A 14,688-nucleotide genomic window follows, 5' to 3' on the forward strand; every position below is an offset into this window, starting at 1 on the left:
GTTGTGTGTCCATTTCTGCCAGGGACAGAGGTAGCTAGGGCCCAATACTCATCAGGACTTTGCTCAAAACTGCCAAGCTGCTTGCTCATGGTTTTCTTTATTTATTCTTGTGGGCAAGATTACATCTAGCTGTAAGATGTCCTTCCCCTCTGCAGTAAGCAGTACTGCAGAGTATGAGAAGGGCAGTGAGGTCTGGTTGGAAAAAGGGATGCCTGGAAAAGGGACAGGGAACAGGGCTGGAAGCTCGTTCTAGTCTGACTGGAAGTAGCACTTGACACTTGTAATAAAGGCTGCCTAAACATGCCCGTAACTCCACTCTTGTTGCATTTGTTAGTTCTGGAATGGAGCCTCTGGATTTTAGAAGAAACTAAACAAATTAGTCTAACATCACAGCTGGACTAAATGGATTTTAATCATTCTTGCTAGGTTAGTGCATCTGTGCTGCTACCCCACCCCAGAAGCTTGAGTAAATCTGCAGAGTATCTTAGCGTAGCTGTTAGCTGTGCTCTCTGCTCAGCTGCCTGCCTGCAAGCCACTGCTGAAGCTACAGAAATGTGAGTAACCAGCATCCAGGTAAACACAATACAGGGGCCCTGTGGCAAAGGAAGATTGATGATGGGGATAAAAAAAAATGCAGCCACCCTCCTCTTACCTTCTTTGTGGGCTTCCCATGAAAACAGCTTTTTTATTTAAAAAAAAAAAAAAAGTTTTGCTGCACTTAGTTTCCCTCTAGGAAGAGAATGGAAGCAGCACACAGGTGGTAACCTTTTTCTAGGAGCCAGAGAGGTACCAGGGGCTGAGTGGCCTCAGACTAGACAAGTGCTTGCTGTGTGCTTTGCACATGACCTAATGCACAGCTGGTGTTTCAGGCCCTGGAAGTTTTGTCTGTAAGGCCTGCAGAACTGCAGCTGTGAAATGTAGAAGCTGGACTGTGCTTGGTGGGGGCTAGGATTAAACTAAGGAGCTGTAATTACAGGGTGGGAAAGCTGCTCCCAGCTGTTTCCTGGTAGCTGTGATACTCAGACAAAGCAGGCTCTTCTCATCTTTCTGGGACTCGGCCCCCTGGACTCTCCTGTCCTGTCTCTGGCTGCTTGGAGGGGAAATTCCCACAGCTTCTCTGGGTCTTGAGAAGCAGAGGGAGGTGCTCGTAAGCCCCCTACAGAAGCTCTCATGCTTGTGTGCCTTTGTCCATACCTCATTGTGAAGTTTAGGGTTACTTAACCGCAAGCTTCACAGCAATGCAAAAAATGCACGCCTGATGCTAGGTCTAAGGCTACGGCAGTTTTGTACTTGTTTTGATCACATTCCCTGAGGAGGCTCTTAGCAGAAGAGGCACCTGATCATAACAAAAAGAGGCTGAAGTGTTCTCAGGAAGAACTCAAGTTCTGAATGTCCATAAGGAAAAACCCCTTCTGCATGGGAGGCAGCAGGAATCCCAGGTTTTGTTTCATGCACTGAACTGTCCTTTCACCCTCTGCAGTAAGGGACAGCATACCACTCTGCCCAGGAGTCTAGGCTAAGGCTGCAATAATATTAATTGTTCAACTACAAGTTCTTGATTCCTGCAAGCCAGTATCTGGAAGTTCCCTCCCACCCAGAAATCAGAACTGGCTCTGCATTACTTGAGTCTAAACTTGATAAATTAAAGCCAGAAAACAGGTTTTGACTGTGCTAGCAGTGTGGGTGGACAAGCAAGTATCGTAAAACTGATTGGCTTTATCATAGAGGCCTGAATGAAGCTGTCAGGCTGCCAGCAAGATCTTCTCTGCTTGCAATGCTTGTCAGTTCCTTGGAGTGAAGGGTAGAACTCCATCAAAGAACTGATGTACTGCAGCACCAAGATAGATTCTTAGTTTGTTGTTTTTTTGTTTTTGTTTTTTTTTTAAGCAAGCTTGATTTTTTTTTTTTTTTTAAGTTCAATGAATTTTGATTTAAGCTCTCCAGGGAAACAAGCTGTGCCTAGGGTTGCAAAATCCTGACGCTGCAGTGCTAAGGGTATTCAAGACCGTGCACTTTGTTTTGGATACTGTGTGCTGTAACTGGCAGCTGTGTGGGTTGCTAGTGACCACGGCAAAGCCACTTGTTGAAGAGAAGCTGCAGTCTCAGTTGGTGAGTGCAGTCTTTGACTTCTGTACCAGTTCAGAGACACTGTCTTCCAGCTGCAATTTTCACAGAAAAAAGGGTTGGAAACATCACACTTCACCAGGTTAACGTCTGACAAATTAATGTTACCTTAACGAAAGTCACACACTGTTCTGTCACTGCCAAGTAAGCCAGCTGGATGCTTGAGTTCACTGCAGGCTGCACCAAGCAGGGCAACAGCTTAGACCTAGCCTTTAGTCAGTTGTATCTTCCAAGCCTTGTTATCACTTTATCCCTGCAGCAAAAACATTTCAGCCTGTTTTACCTGTCAAAGAAAAAAAAATTGTTCCCTCCATGCTTTAGGGGTGTTCAGCATTATTATTAGGCCCTGGGACAGCTCGGTTGCCATAATAGGACAAAACCAGTGTGAGATCACCACTCATTTAGAACTCACTGAACTCAACCTAGCAGTATGCATTCCTTTTATTTAAAAAGTTGTCCTAATAGTGCATGTTGCACCTATACAAAAGAATCTTTACACTGTCCACACACAGGTATATAAGGGCTCCAACAGCTGCCACAGGTCTCAGCTAGATCGTGTGCTAATGCAGCGTTCTTGGTACGTGGCATTTAGGTGGAGGGGATGGGGGCAGAAGTCAGCAGTACTGGGAACTCTTGGCAAGTGGAATGTGTGTCCCCGTCAGGGACAGAAAGACCCCTGCCAATCCTAGATCCATCTGGGGAGAGGAATACGGATAAAGTCTGTAGGAAGAGCACCAGTGTCACAACAGGAGGTTTACCAGGCTGGAGCAGTATTGGCCAAACGTCTCATGCGCCTGGAAGAGAGAAAGGAGTACAGTGAGTGTTGTGTTAATCATGTGGAGTCTTACTAAAACTGATGTTTCTGGGGAGGTTACCACAGCTTTGTGATCTCCTTAGATTTATTTCCCAGATGGAATTCCTTGGTCACTTGAGAGTGCCCCTGCTATACCACTATTCAGCAACAGCTTTTAGGGCAATTTTTCTCATTAAGTGGGATAAAACCAACTGCTACTGAGAACTATTCAGCCACAGCTAAGAAGCAAAACCATCCTGAATGTGTTTGTCAGCAGTAAAATATTCCTGAGAAAGAGCTGAGCCAGCACATTTACTGTTCCCATAACGTATCTTTTGGAGAGATTCTAGTGGTTCATTTATACCTGCCAGAAGCAATTTAACCAAGGAGGAGCAAGTGCTCTTGACTTCTTGTTGAACACTGCTCAGTGGGTCTCTATGGCAAACAGAGCTCCTCCTGGAACCACGGAAGTGTTCCCATGCTGGCAAACAGGTCAACATCAGTCAGGCTGGAGCTGGGACCTTGCCTGTTCCTACATCAAACAGCACTTTATCCTACATAAAAGGAAGTCTTGTGGCAGGACGCTAGTTAGCATGACAGTGCACGAAACCCCGCTGTTTTTGATGAATGCCTTCAAATCCCCCTCACGAGCAGAGAGCTCAAGGGAGAAAAAAAAAAAAAAAGGAAACTTTGCTTCAAGCAGGAGATGGTTAAAGTAGACGCTAAATATTTGTGGAGTGAGGTGATAACAGCTTAATATCCTGAAGCAAAAAGGCTACGAGTTTCTGTTGTGGTGTGCGAGTTTGAAATCCTGCCAGTTGGCTCTCAGAAGAGAGAGACAAACATCAAAGCTTTTAACTTCTGTCTTAGAGACAGGCCAGAATGAGAACTGTCTGAACGAGCGGCAGCACCTTGTATTTCTGTCCTGGTCTCTGATCTTCTTCTCCATCTCAGCATCCGTGAGGGTTTCCAGAAGAGGGCACCACTGGTCAGCATCCCCCGTGTTGCGAATGGCGATTTCCACGGTCGGCAAAGGGTTCTCGCTGCAGCGGCAGGACCACAAAGCAACACCCGTCAGTGGTCACAGTGGTTATCAGCCCAGACCCACAACACAAGCACAGCAGAACATTAAGTTTTTCAGGCTTCAGCATTTGCTTTTAGCCCCACTTAGCCCAGTCTGGTTCTCAGAAGTACCCCAGGGGCAGACAGTTACCAGCTGGTAGAGCCTGAAGTTTCTGGGAGACCAATTATTACCTCTCCATAACCACAAGAGAGGGGGTATATCAAAACAACTGTGGCTGAAGCACTTCTCTCCCATTAAGGCCATTATGTACCTGGCTCACAGCGTTCAAACACAGCACAGGCAATGTTCCTATCTGTTTATTGTTGCAGGGAGCACTTTTTCGCAGAGCAGAAGCTGAGCAGGTACTGTCAAGGGGGCTCTTCCATCTAGTTCTGCCATTCTTAACTCTCACTTCCTAGCTGCAGTTTGCCTGCTACACCTCTAGCAGCTCTTCCCTGGCACGTCTGGCTTTCTGGGAACCTGACAGCAAAGTGAGAACTGTTCTCCCAGTTGCCACGGAAAGGGCTGTCTTTTAGGACCTGCTGTTGCAACCAGGGACTGTGGTTACACCCAGCACGACCAGTGAAACACAAGGCTCCATCCCAGATCACAAGATTGCTCCTCAGAGGTCCGTCTGCCCCGAACAGCTGTATTATCACATGCACAAAAATGTTTACTGCTTCATTAGCCACTTTTCAGTAGAAGTCAACAGGAACTGACCAGGAGTAGCTTCCCAAATATTGACAGTGGAGCTGGAAGCCCAGCATAAATACAGAGGAGCCTCAGAATGTAAATGTTTGCTTTGAATTCTAGAAAGCAGCTCAGCCTGAGCCACACAAGTGTGTGTGTACGAGGAGCCCTCCCGCAGGTGTGTGCAAGATGCGGATCCTTCCCCAGGGACATGCCTCCATGAAGGATTTCAGACTCATGCATGGCTCTCCCACCACAGGAAGGAACTCAAATGCTGATCACCGCGGGAACAGACCATCTATATCAAAGCTCTTAAACAAAGAATTAATCCAAAGCTTTTGGTATCTGATTCTGGGAGGAAACTTCAGTCAAATCTACCTCCAGGATTGTGGATGTCCACCAAGCAACACTCAAACCCAGGAAATTCATCTTAGCCACAACGTGCTACAAATTCCAGACTAACTGCTAGACCTTGACTTGGTAATATGGTCTCTGCCTCTCTTACCGTGCTCAGCACTGAGCACCCACTAGAATTAAATAGGGACTGGAAAGCTAGCCTTGTGAGCATTGCTTACTTGCAAGCCAGCCATGTTTCTGTAGCATAGGATCAGAGAGAAAATGAAAAATCCTCCCTCAGCTCCTAACCTCCAAAGAAACAGAGTTACCTCCCCATTGTGTTTTTTTTAAAAAACCAAGAGGTGCTGGCAGATTGACTGCAATGCCCTGTCAGCTGCAGGATTCCCAGTGGAGAGTGGAGCAAGGCACTCCTCCTGCTGGGGTCCAAGCCTCCAGCAGCAGTGTCACAAGCACAACGATACCCAGGTCTCCTTTGGAAAGGGCAGCTGCTCAGGCAAGTGGCCTTGGTGTGCGAGGGAGCATCACTCTGGTCTGGAAGGCAAAGCCCTGGCTATGAAGCACCATGTGCTGCCCCTAGAAACAAGTCGGCAATGAGACAGGAAGCAATGCAGCACACCATCCCCCTGAAAATCCCACATGCATCATTACCTGCCTGCCTCCTGTCCTGCTACTTCCACTGGGCTCTCAAGCTCTTTGTTTTGCACAGAGCAGGCCAGCTGAAAGGACTGCCCTGGAATTCATCAACTAAACAAGAGTTTCACCTCTCCCTCAGATGATTAAGAGGCTCATGACTTCTCAACCCTCCTGTCCCTGGAGATATTAAGGTTCTTTTGATACATCTGAAGCAGACCCTTTCCTTACATCGGTGGAATGACTTCGGAACAACCCCCACTCCTGTGGTTTGGGAATTCAGGAACTAACCAACCACAAAACCCAAATATCATTAATCAACGGGAAGGTTTCAAAAGTACTCCTTTGCAGGAAGAACAGAGGGAATAAGAGGGCATGTTTGTACTATGACACAAAACAAGGCTTAAATTAAGTGTTTTTCCCCCCTGAACAGTTCATGGCTACATACGTTGTTCTTTTGGGGTTCCCTTTCCTGTTTTTGATTCTCTCCCTTACAATACTGCAACAGGCTAAAGAAGGCCTGAAGTCTACCTATTTCAACTACCCTTAAATTGAAGCACTCCCTAGCAACTAGATCTGGATACATGTTTTTAGAGAGCATAATGTAAAATTGGCATTAACCTGATACACCTGCGAGAGCCTGGACAGTGCTGAATAAAACCTTACTTGCTGTGAGTTGGACAGATCGATACAAAGGGAGAAATGAGCTCCCCCCAACAATTAAGTATGTACACGGATTAATTTGGGGATTCAGGTATCTGCAATAGAAGAAAAAGCATAGGAAGTGGCACAGAGGCAGTGCTAAAGGCATCACTTTGCCATCTATTGCCCTCTATTACCCCAGCAGTTCTCTGGAGCACATAACCCCACACTGGATCTGCAAATACCAGTCAGTTGTCGTGGATGGCACCGTAGAAGTCACCTCCCCAGCTCTATGTTAAGAGTTCAGTTTCCATGTGGTCACGAGCCCCTCTCCATTCTCTAATATGAACCACATTAGGGATCATTTTAGAAGCAAGTTTCCTTAAGCTGACCTCTTCAAACCTCACGTCAACAGCACCTTCCCCCCACCTCTGCAAATGCATCATTTGCTGAACTCTCAAACTTCCTCAAGTAACACCATGGCCCAAGGTCAAAAAAACCCGCCAGCACGCATTAAGGGATATTTACAGACTGCAGACTCAGCAGCATATGGAGGATAACATCAGTACAGTAACTTGCCACAGAACACGGCACGGCACAACTGGAAATTATTATTAGGAGACAAGTTACAAAGCTGACTAATCAAACCTGACACTGCTGCATTCCAGCTATGAGAACAGCCTCTGATCAAGCCAACTTTAACTTCAGCCAGGGTAGAGAGCTACAGTGTCAGTCTGCCTTAGCTCAAAACACCAAGGCTTGAGAGAGCATATGGCCCAAGTCAGGCAGAGCTCATGAAACAGAAAAGCACTGGTCATTCGTATACATTAGAATAAGGAGGTACAAGGTATTCTGTCACTGTTAATCACAGCAGCCTCTCTCTCTGTGGCAGAAGCTGATGTTTCACTGACACTCCCCACAAAGAGATACTCGAGCAAAAGCAGAGGCTGATTGTGCTGCACCAGGCTCTACCTAAGAACAAAACACAGAAGGCACCAGATCAAACTGCTTTGTTTGTTCACTAGTTAGACAGCCAGTGACAAGCAGAGGGCCGTGTCTGAGATATGACTACACGTGTCACTAATGTTCGAAGTACTTTGGTTAGATGCACCGCTAACATTCCTGTTATCCAGACGTCCAACTATTTCATACAAGCAGTTCCTCTAATGTGCCTCTTGCACCTCACCAGTAACACCCAACCATCCTGTGATGTGCGACACAGTCACTTCAAGGCAGACAGCCACCCAAAGCAGTGAGGAAAAAAGAAAACTGTCTGTGCTGCTAACCAAGCTGTGGTCTTTGAATGATACTGGCTCTACAGAGATCTCCAGCTGATGAAACATACAAAATGATGTCTAAGAAAGAAAAGGGCTTTAGTTGTACCCTACATATTCCTCATCTGATAAACTTGTTTAAAAAAGTGGTTTTACAAGCCAGTGGGCACATGAATGTGAGACGCCAAACACCGTTACCAAGGAAAAAAAAATAATAGAGGAGGATAGAGTGGGTGTAAGCCATAAGGACCAATTTCAGATTAAACTTTCTACAGCATGTCGACTGTTCGAGATTTGTTGATACTAATGGCCACAAGTAAGAACACACATCCACACCCCTGCTAGGAAGATGACAGTTCTGTACCTGAAGGCATATGTCTTCTGATGCCAACTCAGCTGTCCTCGGATGCTGTAGGCAATGGTAGTGACAAACTCCCCACCCAGGCCAAGCTCTGAGCACAGCTTCAAGGCAAACTTCTCTGGTGAATTCTCCTTCTCTGACATGTCCCATTCGAACTGGTCTACAAGGGAGATGTTCCCTACATGGATGTTTAGCTGGAGACAAGGGAAGAACAAGTCATTTGTTTCCATCTCTTGCAGTACTTTGTCAAAGGTAATTTAACTTAGAAGGTGGAGGCTGGAGAAGTGGAGAAGTAACTCCTAGTTCATTCCATCTACAGAGCTCCTTAATTGAATTCTTAAGTTCAGTAACAACTCAGCTTTGGTCACCAAGGTTCAGTTCTTACAAAGGAAACCACAATGCTTTAAATGAACTCTTTCATCATCTCGGGGGTTGGCACATGAATGTTTAGTAATCTGCTACCATGGTCTTGTTCCCCACACAAAGGACAAAATCTAATCTGGAATCGGGACTGGACTTAAGAGCTCCTTGGCTCTGAGGGAAGCCTTTGTACTCCTCATCCCCCATAACGTAACCAGAGAAATGCAAATGGTTCAACTCTCATTCTACTGCCTTCCTGTATTACCTTAATAATAACTCGTTGGTCTGACTGATCTTCTAGAATACTGTCCGTTGGGTACGACTCGATCTGTTGCCGGATGGCAGAGGCAATAGCAGGAACAAACGTCAGAGGATTCAAATCCAGGTCGTCACAAAGAATCTCAGAGAACATTTCTGGGGTCATTAGCTTTTCTGATACAGAACAAGAACAAACAGACACTTAATTTCCTCAGCCACCAATGCCTGCCATTTACAGAATACATAAAATTAAGCTTATAGTGTGAAGAGGGGAATTCTAAACGCATCACCTTTTGCTGATGAAAGGGGCTTTTGTCCCGGGATTGTACACGTGCACACCAACACAGGGACTTGACCTGTATCAGCTTTCTTTACTTGCCCCATGGAGATAACACAGCTACAGTCTAATAATCCGCATACGTAAAGGAGCCATACATATTAATTGTTTAGTATTTAAGTTATTGCAGCTCACAGAACATTTCCATTAGGCTGCTGAGCTGATTAACTGGATCAGATGAACAAGCCAATTAAGCTCTTCAGATTACATGCATCCAGGAACGACTGGGACCCATGGAAGTGGTAGGGCATCTGCTACAAGACATGAGAGCTGACCACAACCCACCAAGTGGCAGGGCTTTAAAGCTTTGTGTATATGGGGCTCATGCTTGTTCTCTCTTCATATTTGGTGATGAATGCCAACTGTATCTCTCCAGCCTCGGGAAACCCTCCTTCCTACATACCATTCATGTTCCATGTAAACGCATCTCTGAGTTTCTGCCCATCAATTTCCATATCGAGCCTGATTGGAACCAGAACCTCCGGCTGGGATGCATTCTCATGGATGACTGCTGGGTCATGGTCATCAAAGCTAATAAAAAGAGCAACAATACAGTATATGTGCTAGAAAACGATACATCTGGCATCCTCCATAGAAAGGAAGAGCTGTTTGTTGGAAATAATCCCCATCCTCCAACTCCCCAGTCTTTAGACAGACTCCTCAGGACAGGGGTACAAAGCTACGGCAGCCAATAGGGAGTTTTATCACCTTTTATGCATCTATCTTAATACATTTCTGCAAATAAAACAAGGACGCCTTTCTAAGGCAATGTTTTATCCTGTTTTCCTCAACTTTTATTTGGAAAATGAAGGCAGCCTTTTTCAACGAATAAATTAAAGTTACAGGAGTATGTCAGTGAGAGGCAGTCTCAGTCCTTTGCAGAGAGGGTTTGCAGGCTCTTCAAATGACAAATGCTTAGAGAATCAGCAGAAAGTACAGGGAACTTATCAGGAAACAAATTGACCATTTTCCTGACAGAAGGAGAGCCTCCTCTCTGAGCCACAGATGGCTGCTGTAAAGAAGAGCCTTATGAGACACAGTTGAACTAAGAACCTCCAATTTAGGGAGCTACAGGCCTTGTCTATTAGAGAAGAAGCACAGCCCTTGGCAGTACGTCATGTTGGTGACTGTGCTTTTCAGAAGAAGGAAGCTCACCACAGAGGGAAAGTCCTCTTCTTATCCCTGCCCATGCGATTTCTGTTAATCGTTGTTGAGCACGGCACCGCATCCAGGTGATGAGAGCTGTTGGGCAAAGTCGGCACCCACTGGTTGTTCCTCTTTGCCTTCTGTTCTCTGAAGAAGAAGACTGGATGTTAACCTGCAGAGTCTGACCACCACTGCTATTATTTAAGGAACAGTATAATTTTAAATTATGAGCTCCTGCCTAATGATAGTTTGACTGAGAAATCATGTTCCACACTAGCCTCCAGGAAGCCCATTCTCCAAATCATAACTATTCCTCATATATGAACCCAGGTGTGCCATTATAAATACTAGTTCATATTTGGATTTTCTGTGTATTTACAGAGGGGCTGCTGAGAAATGTGACGTCTCCAGCAGACGGTACGTGCACAGAGTGTTTTGCAAAACATCTGTTACAGTTGGAATGGAGCAATCGCAAAACAAGCTGCATCATCAAACAATAATGTTTTTCTTCTGTCGTATGTGGGCAGTGACCTAATCCTTACATTCTGAAGATCTTCATTTGCCCAACTCTGTACATGTATGCTAGCACAGACGGGCAAGCATCCTGCTGTGCGAGGCCCTGGGTTGATGTGATTTCTAACAGGACAGGACAGCACTTCCTATCCACGCCAACACCTTCCAAGCAGCTCTGTTCTGATCCTGGCCCTCACCACCGCTGGTTACCTGAGGTAGGTTGGAGGTTCTGTGCTGATAGACACTGCCTTGTACTTCTCATCATTTCCATCCAAGATCTCTTCCACTTCAGAGGCCTTTAACAGCGTCACACTAGTGGCTAATGTCGTATAGCCGTGATCTATTACCAAGAAAGATACCAATAATTAACATGGAAAAGTATTACACAGCAATATGACATTAATAAGCCGAACAGTGAAAAGCCCTTCCTGCCAGATGGGACAACAATAAGGTTACCAAATGGTGTGATTGTGTGACCCAGAAGTGCTTTGGGCTTCGTTTATCTTCTTGCAGAAACTTGATTTTACACAAAAGTTTTGACAAGGCATTTTGTACGCATGGGATAAACGGGGATCAAAAAGCTTTCCACTGCTACTTCTGAGTTGCCAACAGCTTCTGCTCTCCCTCACACCCCAAGATGCTCTGCTGTTTGGATAGATTTCTTGCACTGGTGTGATCAGAAGCCCAACCATAGTGTCTGGCACTAAACAAATATCATCTTGCTTTGACATCCATGTAAACAGCAAGAACAAATGTGACTTTCAAGGGGACAGGGGTGGAATGTTTCAGTGAATACCCAGCAAATCCTGCCACAAAGCCTAGAGAAGAAATGCAATTTAAAAGATAAAAGCAGGATGACACCTTGGAATGGCTGCATAGCGATAGGGCAAAGATTTGCAAAACGCATCAGGATCTGCCTTGTATAGGTACCCTTTTTATACTGTTAGAAACTCCTTCCATTCTAAGAGTCTGGGCACAAGGAGAGTTAGAATTGCATGGGCTTCTCTCAATTATTATCACTGTATATCACAATAGCACATCCTAAACCTACTTTGTAAACTGGCTTTACCAGGAGACTCTGGGAACTGTACTGGGCTTCTAGAGTAGGGAGACATTTGACTCAAGAACTAAGATGTGGCTTTTACCAACCACAGATGAACCTACTTCTTCCAGGGTGCAACTTATTTACAGAACCTACTAATTTCTTCTAGGAAATTTACTTAAGATAGAAAAGAATGCTAGCAAAAAATCCAAAACACCTGGAAAAAAAAAGGTCCTTAAATCCTCATAAACATTAATTTTAAAGTTTACCTAATGTGCTTTTATTTAAGGGGAGAAAAAATTTGTATCCTACCCTGAGTTGCCCTCTGCAATCACATGGTTTAGCTCTGCACATCTACAATCTGCCACAGTGATGTAAAATTTTTCACAGCCTTCTGAGGAGAAAAGCCCAGAAAACTACAAATCCTCAATGGAATTTATGGTTGGAAATGGAGAGATAACAGTCAGTAGAAAAGCAAGTTGCTGGACAGACACATTGGACATTAATGAAAGCTAAGCCAGGGAGCACAAAGAAACAAGACTTGGAAAAGGGGGAGAACCTCAGGACAGATCTTGCTGAATTGCACAAACCGTCTGTGTCTGAGAGTCCCGTAATGTTCTGAGAAAGAAAAGTTCAGCATGTGATGAGGATGCACAATTAGGGCGACCACAGGGAGAGATCAGAGGAAGAGGATGAGACATTCATGTATATTGTAACGGCACCAAAGGTCACAGCGGAGATTCCTACTCTAGCACAGCTAATAACAACACACAGATAAGACTTACATCTCCTGGGACTGTGAGACCGCTGATTTTCTGTTGGGAGAAAAAAAAAAAGAAAAAAAAAGGAGCAACAGGTCACTTGGAGGAAGGAGACATAAGTCTAGAATGAACTATTTATTTTTATTGTGTCTTAGCCTGAAGAGCGCACGACAAGCTCTATTGCTAAGAAATATTGCTTTTCATTAGTCTCCCATCAACAATACCACCAAGACAGCTGTATTCTTACTGTAGCAGTTACACCAGTACCAACACACCACCACAAATTCTAGGAGCCACAAACTTTCAGTCCTTGCAAGAACAGAAGTTAAGTGAAGATGCATATTTTCAATGGGATATCTTTGCAATATTCTGCCCATTTGACAAAAGGGACAAAATTGGCCCTCTCTGCCAACAGAAGTCCCTCCTGATACGGGATTTGAGATGTGGCTTTTGTGTTTTGAAGGATGCAGCCAACCCCAGGAAAGCCACAAGGCTCATTTTGATTTCAGATCATTTTTGATCAGTTCACATTCTCTGTGAGGTAGAACCAGGCGCTGATGTGCCATTGCTGCAGACGGCTCCATCACCGAGGTGATGAAGCCCTCTGTAGCCAGAATCTGAAGCGATGTGCACAGCCGTAAAGTTGCACAAGCTTCTGAACCTCCAAGAATGTTTTTCAAGGCAATCTTTCAGGCTTCAGTACTGGAAACATTTACTCATCTTCTCACCATGTGAAGACGCCACTATCTTCTTCCTTTCTTCCACGGTGGCTAGTCGTCTCCAGAGTGAGGGGTATCTCTTGTACAGGGAACCCCGAAACATACGCAGGTAATTCCCCACCTACAGGAAGAAAAGCAGAAACATGGCCTGGAAATGTATTCCATTCAGAGGAATTGTGAGCAGAAGCTGAAACGCATTCAGCTCTTTGTAATGATGACAGACCTCGGGAGAAGATTTTTTTTTTTTAATGTTTTCTTGCAATTGACTATTGGGTTTGGCATCGTAACGCACAATTTTTGTGGCAATATAGACAACAGCTTTTATCAGCTCTTTATTTCACTAGCCTGATAAGAAAGTCCTATCTATTGAGAAAAATCAACTTAATTGGAAAAAAACGCATTTATTTGCACGTATTTTTGAACAATTTAAACTTTACTTCCATCGCTGTTTCAATGCACGATGCTCTGTAGGAATTTAATGAAAGCAGATACCCAGCCCTCTGACAGCGGCACTTTCACACTGAACCTCTGTGCCACCCAGACATCACTTGGGTAGAACAAACACCCCGAGACCTGCCTTGCAATTTATTTTAAATCCTCTGACCGTGCAAAATATGACCACTGCCAGAAACCCTGTTCCAAACTTACTCCACACCCGTACAGCAGTTCTGCTCCTCCTGGCACAATGTCCTCACTTGTGCTGGCGGCTCCAGCAAGCCTTGCTGAACAACAGCAGCGTTTCTAGGCTCTGAGACCAACCTTTCAGATGGGTGCCACGCTCACAGCCTGCCACAAAGGGCTTTTATTCCTTAACAGGAGTCTTTTTGACCTTACCGTCCACCTTCAGACAATTTTTAATTGTAAACGTTGCTCGTCGGGAGAGGGGGGCAGGCAGAGGAGGCAATCCTTCTTCCTCTTCCACGTGCGTGTTGGGGCGCTCCCTCCTTCACCCCGCAGTTTGGGGCCCCCCCAGCCCTCACCCTTCCCACAAGCGGCCCCGAGCCCCGCTGCAGGCTCCGGGCAGCGCCTCACCCCCCCCCCAGCCCCCTTTCTCCACGGGGTGAGGCCGGGACACGCCCGCTGCCCCCCGCCCCCACCCCGCGGTGCCCGAGCGGCCTCGCCCCGAGCCGGGAGCGGGGCTCGGCCCCCACAGCCCCCGGGGCCGCCCCGCACCCCCCATATGGGTCCCGCTCCCCCCCCAACTGCCGCCTCCCGGCCCCATTGTCCGCACCTCGGAGCCGATCATGTAGAACTCGCCGTCCTCCTCCAGCTGGAACTTGACGGGCTTCTGCCCGAACGTTTTGCTCAGCGCCATCATCATCATCGCGGCGGGGGCTGAGGGGGCTGGGGGGCTGAGGGGCCGGCGGCGGAGCGCAGCGAGCGGGGGCAGCGCCGCGGCCTAGCGGGGCTCGGCTCCGCGCATGCTCCCGCTCGGCGGCCCCCAGCGGCGGCAGCGCCCGGAGCGGAGCGGGGCGGGCCCGGCCCTGCCCGGCCCCCTCACGCCCTGCCCGGCCCTGCCCGCCCCGGTGCCCCGCTCCCTGCCCGCCCCCAGCCGGCCCTGCCCGCCCCTGGGCTCCCCGCCGCGCCCCCGAGGCCGTTAACGGCCGCGCTGAGGCGA

The 14,688-nt window shown here is 46.6% G+C and overlaps 1 protein-coding gene across 1 annotated transcript; it reads right to left on the reverse strand.

Annotated features, from left to right (window-relative positions):
* Positions 1 to 2,547: 2,547 nt before the first annotated feature.
* Positions 2,548 to 14,566, reverse strand: SMARCB1 (SWI/SNF related BAF chromatin remodeling complex subunit B1). Its single transcript, XM_038187241.2, has 10 exons — positions 14,302 to 14,566; positions 13,080 to 13,191; positions 12,376 to 12,405; positions 10,759 to 10,888; positions 10,045 to 10,182; positions 9,293 to 9,420; positions 8,560 to 8,726; positions 7,938 to 8,128; positions 3,829 to 3,960; positions 2,548 to 2,918 (listed from the first exon to the last, which is right to left on the reverse strand). Exons 1-10 carry the CDS (start codon positions 14,392 to 14,394, stop codon positions 2,879 to 2,881), a joined length of 1,161 nt encoding a protein of 386 aa, XP_038043169.1. The 5' UTR covers positions 14,395 to 14,566; the 3' UTR covers positions 2,548 to 2,878.
* Positions 14,567 to 14,688: the final 122 nt, after the last annotated feature.

This window comes from Anas platyrhynchos, chromosome 16 (assembly GCF_047663525.1).
Source record: "Anas platyrhynchos isolate ZD024472 breed Pekin duck chromosome 16, IASCAAS_PekinDuck_T2T, whole genome shotgun sequence".
Taxonomy (NCBI): Eukaryota; Metazoa; Chordata; class Aves; order Anseriformes; family Anatidae; genus Anas; species Anas platyrhynchos.